We start from the raw sequence: 10,963 nt of genomic DNA, 5'->3' as shown, positions 1-10,963 counted from the left end.
ATTCTCTCTCTCCCTCTCTCTGTTTGTTTTTTGTTTTTTTGTTTTTTGTTTGTTTTTGTTTTTGTTTTGTTTTTTGAGGTCATGGTGGTTAGTGGAGTCGTACCGGAGGGCATTATAAGAAGAAGTGGTTCTAAAGTTTTGTTCGCCCTATTTAAAATGAATGAAGTGTGTTTAAATGGTGGAGATTTAATCACTTTAAGAGGAACCAGCGGCTTGATTCATAATAATACATCATAATTCACAAGTTCATATTCGTATATATTTACTGAAAATCTACATTTCCCAAAAAATGTGTAACTAATCATGTCAGATAAATGAGTGGTCTATAAAGTGACATATTCAACTTGTAGTGGAGTAAAAAGATAAAAACATAAAATTGAAGTTTCTTCCGTTTTCTGTTAAAACAAGGAGAGAAAGAGCATTGATGGAACAAAATTGCATTTGAAATAATGTAAAATGTAAGTATCAAGTTTTCATGAAGATGTGTTACATTTGTTAGCAATAATGTTTGAACTATCATTCTGTTGTTTCTGCTGATTATTAGAGAGGAGAGGATAAACAAATACAGAAAAAAGACACAAATACACAAGGGAAAGGACATTTAATACAATAAAGAAGAGGATGAGCAATATTAAGTCTAGACACTTTAAAAGGGCATTCCGTGTTAACAGTATAACTCCTCTGCTTTTTCTGTTGTTTTCACTGAGAACAGACAAGTAGAACAACATTCGCAAGTGTCTAACTATCATTTGCTTGTACTGTACTGCATATGTTTCAGCAGGATATATAAAAAAGATGAAAAGAGATCAAATGTAAAAATGAAAACTGGAGAAAATAAATATAAAGAAACAGTAGTAGAATACACAAATTGAACCTTCTTGTGTAATGATGGGGGTAAATATAAACTCTTTTAATTTGATCTTGTCAGATGTGATCAAGTCACCTGTTATCCATCTGTTATCCATCCAATTATGTAGTTATACCAAACAAAGTGTTTACAACTGTGTGCACAACAATGATCTAAGTTAATTAGGAACTAAATTCTCTGAAGGCAGAGTAACCTTCATCTAAGCATAATCTGACATTGGTCACTCACATTTTGCTTTTTGCAGAAAAATGCTTAAAAAACTGTATTGTATCAGAACATGTAAAATGCTCAAGTGGAGATAGCTCACAAATATACCTGAATACCTTAGTATGCAACACTTTTTTTTTAAAGTGCAGCCTTAGCAATTGGGGGAAGATAACAAAAAATGTCATTATTGTTGTTGTAGTTCTTGTTGTTGTTTTCTGTATTATTATAAAGGTTGCTGATAGGAATCAGTAGCAAAAAAAAAAAATTTATCAGTACCAGTATAGAATTTTTTTAAATAATACCCAGCCCTACTTGCAACTGTATTTAAATCAACAACAGCTACACAGCTACATGAAAACAAAACCACCAAGGTGGCCCCCCGTGGTGGCTGGGCGGGGCCACGCCTGGTGGGGTGGGGTTCTAACCATGCCTCTGCAGCTTAACCCAATGTTCTACCACTGAGACACCAGGCCCACTCTAATGATTTGAAATGGAATTGGTTAACTGCTATGTAGGTGAATTTCACACTAATGCAAATTAAGTTTTATTATCATGTTTTAATTTCTATTAGTAATCTAATTTTAAAAAGTAACTATATCATTTTCAAATGTAATGTAAATGTAAATGTTAACCATTTCCATTGTGAACACAGTTTAATTTAAATACACATATAAGGGGATAAAGTAAGGGGAAAGAATGTCACCTTAATGGAACACTTAAAACATTCAAAACATTTGGGCACTTTCTGGGACATGCAACAGTTAAAAAAAAGCATGATTCGTTTTTAATTGTGAACAACCTGAATAACCCTAACTGTGTTCAGAGAAGGGTATGTGTGACTCCTAAAAATGTTTGGCATTTTTCAGCACAAAAATGTCACATTGCATTTATTAGGAAAACTTACTAATGAAGCAGAAATGATTGAAATGACTGTAGATTGTGACACTGAGTTATTGACCTTCACCTAAAAACGTTTTTTTCAGCTATGTTGCCAGCGCTGATAGGATCTCCCTGTCTCCCTCCATTCCATCACCCTGACGAATATTTATATTACAATTACTGGGGTAATCTTATATACTAAAGAAAGAAATGGACAAGAGATGGCAGAAGTGCACCGAGCCACTAACAAGCGAACCAAAGAAGAAGAGATCACGTGGCAGGAAGTGAACGTTAATGTGTGTCAAGCTATAAACACAGAGGTAAGTCAGTAGTTTACAGCGTTACACTCAAAAGCTAAACTGTGATATTCTGTAAAAAAACACTCACAAAAACAATAATAATGTTACGTATAAATTTCATTTCTTGTAACACAACACCATTGCCGGTCATACACTCCATCTTCCGAGCCAATGAAGCGCTGCAGAGTTTTTACTAACATTTATTCTGAAGAGCTAAACCGGAACACCCCTACTGGTAACATACGTAACTTGAGGCTTCGTCCCATGTCGGACGTGGAGTTTAGACAGATAGTATGCTGATAGTAGCATGAACAGCCCATAATTAAAGATGGTATTGGTAATGGTAATGCTACTACCATTGTAGCTTATGGACTTATTTCCCCAGACTTCGAAATGACTGAGTTTCATTTTGTTCAAGTAGCACGGTATGATATATTTTTACCTCAGTGAAGAGAGAGCCTAATACTTGTTCATCGCCAGATTAGTTAGATACGTAGATCTGTCAGAAACAGACCACCAACATGCCTGAAAACCTGTCACCAGTGCCTCTCCTGCCGCTGGTCATCAACTGCTTCTTATCTGTCCTGGGATGCATGGCCACAGTCAAACTCATTCCTGCTTTCAAAGACCATTTCATCTCAGCCAGATTATACGGAGTGGACCTAAACAAAACGTCCAAAAAGGAAGTGTGAGTCATTTCTGTCTTTATTCTTGGCCTGTTATCTTTATGTTAACGTTTAATAATACGTAAGATAAAAAGACCCAAGTTTTGAAGTCAGATTTGCTCTTTTCCCACCTTAATCCTGGCTTTGCTTCTCTTTCTGGTCACCCCTCTCTGCAGTCCAGAGTCTCAAGGAGTCATCAGTGGGACAGTCTTCCTCATCATCCTCTTCTGCTTCATCCCAGTGCCTTTCCTTAGCTGCTTTGTAGGAGATCAGTGCATGGGCTTCCCTCATGATGAGGTCGGTCGAGTGATGTACAACAATCCTGTATGATTCTCTCAAATCTTAAGCCCATCTCTGATGTCTGTGTTGTATTTGATCAGTTTGTACAGCTAATAGGTGCACTTCTGGCCATCTGTTGTATGATCTTCCTGGGGTTTGCTGACGATGTGCTAAACCTACGATGGAGACACAAACTTCTGCTTCCCACAGTGGCTTCCCTGCCGCTACTCATGGTCTATTTTACCAACTTCGGCAATACTGTCATCGTGGTGCCGAAACCCTTCAGGGCCCTGCTTGGACTGCACTTAGATCTGGGTTAGTTGTGTGTTTCTTTGCAGAATTGTCCAGATACTGTAGCAGTGAGATGAAGAGAGTAACCAAAAATCCTGTGGTTCCTTACAACCACTGTTTCTGGAGACAGGATATTCTCAGGACAGTGTTCTTTGTCTGGCACTTCTCTTGAAATAGAATTCATCATGGAAACGATCATTTGGTACATTAATTTGTAGCAGTTGTCATGAGAAATGACAGTCCTGTTATGTTTACTTTCTATAAATAATATAAGTAATGGTCTTCTACAGGTATTCTCTACTACGTCTATATGGGAATGCTTGCAGTATTCTGCACCAATGCCATCAACATTCTGGCAGGCATCAATGGAATCGAATCTGGTCAAGCCCTTTTTATCTCTGGTTCCATTATCATCTTTAACCTGCTGGAGCTTAGTGGTGTGTAGTACTTTATCTTATTATCAACATTATGATTTTTTTACACTCCAAGTCATAGGTCCCTAAAGCAAGAGAAAAGACTTTCGTATAAATCTATGTAATTATCCCACATTTTTACTCATTTTGGACTCCATGTGATATTACATGATTTATAGTTGAAGACATTTTTCCTCTTTCCTAATGTTAAAAAGTGTTCATACCATACAAAATGAAGAACACATTTTTTCTGACATTTGGTTTGTTTTGTCTTACTCATCAGGGGATTATCGCGATGACCATGTTTTCTCTCTCTACTTCATGATACCATTCTTCTTTACAACATTAGCACTTTTTTACCACAACTGGTAGGTCCAACATATTACCTGAGATGATCTACATGTAAAAGAGCAGTGGGATTTTAGTATATCACTGTATATTCTGTCAACTTGTAACTTGTTTTGTCACAGGTACCCCTCATCTGTGTTTGTGGGAGACACTTTTTGTTACTTTGCTGGGATGACCTTTGCTGTAGTCGGCATCCTTGGACACTTTAGCAAAACAATGCTGCTGTTCTTTATTCCTCAAGTAGTTAACTTTGTCTACTCAGTGCCTCAGCTGTTTCACATCATCCCCTGTCCCAGACACCGGCTCCCCAGGTAACCCTTTGCTTATGGCATATGTATATTACATTTATGCTGACTTTGTACTCTCTATGTTGGTCTTTCTTCTTCTGTTTTCTTTTTTCTGTTGTTGCTGCTAATGAAAGACTGAATGCCGACACAGGCAAGCTGGGGATGAGCTATTCTAAATTCAAGAAAAACGACCTTTCGCAATTAGGACACCTCATTATGAAGGTAAAATATTGGGATTTCTGTTTTCAGTCTTTTTTATTATTGAGCTGACACCTTTATGATTCAAATGTCTAACCACATAGGATGTCATTATTCCCTTTATATAGCCTAAATAGCTTAATTCACTAACGATATAGGATGTTTTTAGGTTATATAAAGAAAACTTGATTTAATACTACATGCTTATCAAACCTACAGTCTGGTATAGATTTTTCACTCTCAGAAAGTAGCTCGTAACCTCAATTCTTGCCTGGTGGTCCAAACAACACTTACAGATATGTTGTTATCATAGACTAGTCGCTGGCCCTTTAATTATCTTGTCCAATATCAGAAAACTGAATTATTTTTATTTTCATTACTATTTGATTCACTGGAAATCACTGTCTGCTAACGGGATGCTTGTTGATATGCGTGCGTGGTGAGGAGTGGTCTTGCTGGATAAACACACACGTTGGGAAAACCAGTAACAGTCAAGCACTTGAGTTTATTGGTTTATAAGAATTATTCCTTTGGTCTTCAACAGGTGGCAGAGTTATTGAAGCTTCTCGAGGTTAGAAGAGGCCAGGAGAAAGATGATGAGTTTATTGAGTGCAACAACATGACCTTAATAAATCTGGTTCTGAAATTCCTTGGCCCCATCCACGAGAGAAGTCTCACAGTAATCATGCTCATCTTACAGGTATAAAAATCACATGTTGTATCCAAATAAAGTGAAATTGTGTTTGTTATAGGGAAGTACATGAGTTTACATTACGCCATTCCCGTGTATTATTCAGGTGATGGGTAGTGCAGTGGCTTTTGGGATCCGATATCATCTGGTGCGTCTTTTCTACGACGTCTAGACAGCTCTTCACAGTACAAGAGAGAATGCCAACTGAGAAAATTATGAATATTTTGTTTGTGGAAATAATTTACAAGCTTGTGGTTCATCTGCCTCTTAATAGATCCCATTACCTCACAGTAATTTTTTTGCTTCGAACTCTACCTGCAGTAAAGGCCTATTACAAGGTAAAAGGATATATTTCACTTTGGTAGCAATTGGTATTTGATAACAATTTTAGATACAGTACAAGTCTGAAAGGCTACAGGCCTGATGTCAATAGCCACCCTGTTTTTTTGTTCTTTTTCTGTCGTTGGTCTTTGTAATTACAAGCAAGAAAAGTAACTGGATCTTGATGATTTTTATGTGTCCACCTTGAAGGGTATATTTTGTACTATGTTTTTTAAGACCGAAAGTGGGCATGGGTTACTGTTTTCAGGCCAGCCCACATCCGTGGCTGAGTGCTTCTAATTTGTCAGTATTTGATTAATGGATATAGAAGTTCTCTAAAAGGAAAGCTGATTGACACAGGAGTGCACTGCACTGCAAGTACCCACTGTCATTTTGCATGACTATCGACTACTATCGTTCCATGCAGTATGGATGAACATATTTGTATAATGTTTCTGTTTGCTCATTTTTACCTCTGAAAAAATGCACATAGGATGGTCATAGTGAATAAAAGCAATGAAATATGCAGGGTATCACTGGGTGGAAGGGGCAGCCTAAATAAATTTGATATTAGAAGAGGTTTCTGAATTGTTATAAATGTTATTCAAGGTATATGGATGGTAAATAGTGCCCTGACTACACTAATGAAAACTCATTATTTTAGGATACATGTTTTGTTCTGTTTTTGACTGATATGCATCCCCCAAGGGGTCAGCATATATAAATGTGAAGTTAATTGGCACTGGACTTTTTTGTTTGGAAATGTACATGTCAATTGTTGATATGGAAGGCTCAAATTATGAAATAAAACATGATAAAGTTCAAATGTAATACTGCGTTACCCCTAATATTTGCAGTGATAGAAAATATACTCTGAATAATAATGAAATATGATAATTTCTAAGTATTTAACCCCCCAACAATTCTAGCATTTGCAAAATTACAACTAAAGGACTTTTACCAGCAAAATGGGCAAAGTATCAAAGTTCAAGTACCAAGTTGCAAATGTAATTTAATACACTTTATTTTCCAAATTTTTGACTTATACATTCAAAGATAAAGGGTAGGCGGACCATATTGCATACGGAACTATTGAACTATAGTTTGTTTCAGGGAGACATTAGCGCAGAACGCCACTTTTGGTTCTGGCCAAAATTAGTCCGCTATTTAGTGTTTTTAAAGAAGAACTTTTAAGTGAGAAATTCTGTTAGACTTTCTGTGGGTTTTATGTTAATTCGTGTTAAATTTGTCCGGGACAATGTTTCTCAAGCTGCTTTAAACCTGGTGGTTGTTTTAGAGACATTGGTCACGTTAACATGTAGTTTACCAACCAGCACCTGACGTTAGCTAACAAACCTGGGTATTGGTGTAAAACTACATTTAGCCCGTGGCTGACCCGGAGAGATGCCGCCTAACAAACGGATACAGAAGAAAACACTTAAATTGGAGTGTGAATGGGCTTCGTGTCAGGATTCGTTTAGTCTTATGGAAAACTTCTGCAACCATGCGGAGGGTCACCTTAATGCTTTAATTTCGGCGGAGGACGATGACGATGAAGATGGAGACGGTAAGCAATGCTCCGTGGTGTAGACAGTTTGACTTTTGATATTCAGACATTTGGCGAAGTTCATCCTCAATAAATATGAAGGGAGAAAACTAATGTCCGCCAGATTTGTTGTGCATTATGGATAAAAAATGTTTCTAATCACGCACAAGTGTTTTCTTCTTCTCCGTGTTTGAAACGTAGTAATTTAGAAAGCTTTGCATCAGCTGGTTCACAGGGAAACGACAGACTGAAGTTAGGGGCCATCTCTAAAGTACATGCAGCGTGGCCAACAGGGTTAGTTAATATCCAATGATAAACTGTTTACACCACGGTAAGGAATGCTACCAGTGGCTCATTAACCATTTATATATTATGTGTTGTTACTGATTTCATAAGATTTGCTAAACGTGATGGCATCATTTATCCAATAATTATTAATATTAAACTGTAAATAAAATGTAGTTCAACCTCTACAATTTTCATTTAATATTCACTTAAATAATAGATAAGGATTACCACTTCAGCCAGATACTTGATTTATTTTACATAAAATGTGCTGTTATGCTATGTGATGAGAACTTTTAAACAATCCCATGAAGGTGATGCATACTAATGCAATTTCTTTTCTTTTTGTGCTAAGAGGATAGAACATGTCTCTGGAGAGACTGTGGTTTCTGCTCAGTGGATGGTCCTGAAGAGTTGCGACGACATCTGTTTTATCACTGTTATCACACTAAGCTGAAGCAGTTGGGCCAGCAGGTGCTCAATGGCCAGCCAGAAATTGGCAGCTGCTCCATTGGCTACCAGAATCGCAATATTATTCCTGAAATCCCAGACAATTTTATCTGCCTCTGGGAAGAATGTGAGGTACACTTTTACAGTCTACATCACTGAGTAGAATTTAATCTGTTCTTCCTAAAGTCTAAATATTTTTGCCTGTGTTTTAAAAATATTTGTCATAGCAACCACCATATGAAAACCCTGAGTGGTTCTACCGCCATGTGGAGATGCACAGCCTGTGTATAGACATACCACCTGGAGAATGTGAATACCCATTATGCTGTGGATGGAAAGGTAAAACTTGTTTGTCACCGTAATAAAATTACAAAACAAATTAATGGTGAAAGAGGTTTTAAAAAGATATGCAAATTTTCTACATATCACTAAGTGTATAATTACTTAAGTCAAAGTTCTCCCTTTGTCACTCTCCAGATTGCGAAGCCACTGTTAAGGGGCGACCTAAGCTACGCGAGCATTTGCGCAGCCACACACAGGAGAAAGTAGTGGCATGTCCAGGGTGTGGGGGGATGTACGCCAGCAACACCAAGCTGTTTGACCACATAATTCGACAGAGCGCCATGGAAGGTGCAAGCCTGTCTGAATTATTTCAGAAAGATCAATAACAGCTTTTGCAACCTATTATTTTTTTTATTTTAACATTCTTACTTGTATGTTCATTAGGTCAGAGGTTTCAGTGTTCTCATTGTTCCAAACGTTTTGCAACAGAGAGACTACTGAGAGACCACATGCGAACCCACGGTCAGTTGTAGCTTAAACAACTCAATCAGTCATTATTTCCCATCGCCTTAAATATGTGTAGTATTCAAATAAAAAGAAATATAATGCAGTAAAATGCCAGATGGCACTTTTTGAGGTAATTAACCCATAATTAAAAATCATTAATTTCTACTGCTTAAAATGGAAAAATAATAAAATATTAGTAAAGAATTCATGTTCATGTTCGAATTAAAAAAAAAATCAGTTGATCAGCACCACCAATGAAATCTTAACTTCACTGTCACAGTTACCATTGGGTCCAAAATAGTTTTTTTTCCAAGTTTGCATGTGAATTTATTTTCCCCTTAGTCTTTTCTGACTCACGCACACTACCTATTGACTTTAAACATTTTAGCAGTGTAAACAAGTAAAACAAATAGGCTGTTATAATATTTCTTTTTCACCAAATGATTATAGTGTTTTTGACAATGATAACAAACATTTCTGTAGTAATAATAGTAGTTTTGGTTTCATCCCTGGTCTGCCTTTTTTTTCTGTTTTTAAAGTGAGCCACTACAAATGCCCGCTCTGCGACATGACTTGTCCATCTCCCTCTGCGCTGCGCAACCATATCAAGTTCCGGCACAGTAACGAGAAGCCATACAGCTGTGACTACTGTGAATACAGGTATCGCATGCTCTCAAGCCTGCAGCAAATGACATCTGTAACCACACACTTGGACAAAAGTTTTTATCTGTTTGTATTTGTAGTTGTAAGAATTTGATTGACTTGCGCAAACACCTGGATACTCACAGTAGTGAGCCAGCATTCCACTGTGATGTTCCTGGCTGTGGTTTCACTTCTCGTACCCTTGGCACAATAAAGATTCACCACAGAAGAGAGCATGAGGTAAAAGGGGAATTTGGGAGTCTTGTATATTGATTTAATAGAATACACCTCAACTTTCTATCAGGATGTTTTTATGTATTTGATGTATTGTTCCCTTAAAGTGTTCTTTTCTTAACCAGGGGAGTTTTGTAGCTCGCTACAAGTGTCATGTGTGTGGTCAGTGCTTCACCAGGGGCAACAACCTAACTGTCCATCTGCACAAAAAGCACCAATTCAAATGGCCCTCTGGACACCCTAGGTTCAGGTAAGTTCTACATCAAAGCAACCAGTAGTGCTGACTTCAGGATGAAGTATTGCAGTGATGACGGTCTGTATCACTCTTATCAGGTACAAGGAGCATGAGGACGGCTTCTTGCGTCTTCAGCTAATTCGCTATGAGAGTGTTGAACTGACTGAGCAGTTGATGAGGGAAAGACAAAACAGACAAGTGGAGGAAGATGATGACACTAGCCAGACTGAAGGGCAGGAGCTGGAGGAAGCATCCTCTGGTGCAGCTCCTTCAGAGATTCAGGCTGAACTGAGAGGGGTGCTGCTGGAGGAGCAAAGGACTGAGGAGCCAACCGTCAGTACTGAGGAGGGCGGTCAGGAAGGTGGCATGTTGTACATTTTTACTGGGGGTTTGTCACCAGCTGGGGAGGACTCTGTCATGCAGCAAGCCCAGGATTCTGCTCAGCAGAAAGGAATGCACATGGTTTAACTGCAAAAAAAAATCATAAATGTCTTATGTATCGCAGGATGTTGTGTTATCCGCTCTCTCATTGATATGTGGCTAATGGATAAAGACTCATGTCACATTACTGACCCTATAACTTGGAGCTGGTACAGAGATGTAATGTTGATTCTTAGAAAGAAAATGAATAAATGAAGGAATACATACTCCATGATGGCTTATCTTCACTAAAAGCCAGTTTTCTGTGTTTACTAATTTAAAATGTGTCAAAGACCTGTTTTTTTTTTTTAAGTTTTAAAATTATTTCTAATTGATTCATTATGTCATTAACTTGAGATCTTCAGTTAAATGCTAGTGTTGCACTGTCTAGTGGTACAATTAAACTTGAGTATGTGGAGTGGGGTGTTATTCTTAATATTCAGCATGATGAGTGGGATGCAGAAATGAGGGCTGACCTTATTAAGTCAGGTTATGTATTTTTGACACTGGAATAAACTTGTGACACAATGTTTGCAGTTGTCACATTTGAAATGATTTTTTCAACTGCTTAAATGTTGCACAGTTAATTGTTTTCGCTTGTATTCAACATAATTCT

The 10,963-nt window shown here is 37.6% G+C and overlaps 2 protein-coding genes across 8 annotated transcripts; both read left to right on the top strand.

Moving 5' to 3' along the window:
* The first annotated feature begins 2,489 nt into the window (after positions 1–2,489).
* Positions 2,490–6,577, top strand: dpagt1 (dolichyl-phosphate (UDP-N-acetylglucosamine) N-acetylglucosaminephosphotransferase 1 (GlcNAc-1-P transferase)). The gene is made up of 9 exons (XM_067491869.1): positions 2,490–2,941; positions 3,095–3,215; positions 3,299–3,512; positions 3,779–3,925; positions 4,185–4,269; positions 4,372–4,560; positions 4,671–4,758; positions 5,279–5,434; positions 5,532–6,577. Exons 1-9 carry the CDS (start codon positions 2,775–2,777, stop codon positions 5,595–5,597), a joined length of 1,233 nt encoding a protein of 410 aa, XP_067347970.1. The 5' UTR covers positions 2,490–2,774; the 3' UTR covers positions 5,598–6,577.
* Positions 6,578–6,733: 156 nt separating this feature from the next.
* hinfp (histone H4 transcription factor) lies at positions 6,734–10,879 on the top strand. Of its 7 annotated transcripts, none has more exons than XM_067491866.1 (10): positions 7,173–7,313; positions 7,517–7,586; positions 7,933–8,159; positions 8,255–8,366; positions 8,505–8,657; positions 8,754–8,831; positions 9,356–9,476; positions 9,560–9,698; positions 9,818–9,942; positions 10,026–10,879. In XM_067491866.1, exons 2-10 carry the CDS (start codon positions 7,568–7,570, stop codon positions 10,393–10,395), a joined length of 1,344 nt encoding a protein of 447 aa, XP_067347967.1. In that variant the 5' UTR covers positions 7,173–7,313; positions 7,517–7,567; the 3' UTR covers positions 10,396–10,879. The 7 variants fall into 7 exon arrangements, with proteins under 7 accessions (XP_067347963.1, XP_067347964.1, XP_067347967.1 ...); XM_067491865.1 differs by having other exon boundaries at positions 7,178–7,313; positions 7,494–7,586; XM_067491862.1 differs by lacking the exon at positions 7,517–7,586 and having other exon boundaries at positions 6,734–7,313.
* Positions 10,880–10,963: the final 84 nt, after the last annotated feature.

Source organism: Channa argus, chromosome 22 (genome assembly GCF_033026475.1).
Source record: "Channa argus isolate prfri chromosome 22, Channa argus male v1.0, whole genome shotgun sequence".
NCBI lineage: Eukaryota > Metazoa > Chordata > Actinopteri > Anabantiformes > Channidae > Channa > Channa argus.
Note: the sequence above shows the minus strand (reverse complement) of the source record. Positions and strands in the feature narration are given on the sequence as shown.

Bases quoted from the DNA above. Each gene is read 5' to 3' on its own strand.
- dpagt1 (XM_067491869.1), top strand. From the start codon at position 2,775: ATGCCTGAAAACCTGTCACCAGTGCCTCTCCTGCCGCTGGTCATCAAC. The intron at 4,561-4,670 runs GTAACCCTTTGC...TGCTAATGAAAG, and splicing joins CCCAGACACCGGCTCCCCAG to ACTGAATGCCGACACAGGCA. The intron at 5,435-5,531 runs GTATAAAAATCA...TGTATTATTCAG, and splicing joins TAATCATGCTCATCTTACAG to GTGATGGGTAGTGCAGTGGC.
- hinfp (XM_067491862.1), top strand. From the start codon at position 7,151: ATGCCGCCTAACAAACGGATACAGAAGAAAACACTTAAATTGGAGTGT. The intron at 7,314-7,932 runs GTAAGCAATGCT...TTTTGTGCTAAG, and splicing joins TGACGATGAAGATGGAGACG to AGGATAGAACATGTCTCTGG. The intron at 8,160-8,254 runs GTACACTTTTAC...TATTTGTCATAG, and splicing joins GCCTCTGGGAAGAATGTGAG to CAACCACCATATGAAAACCC.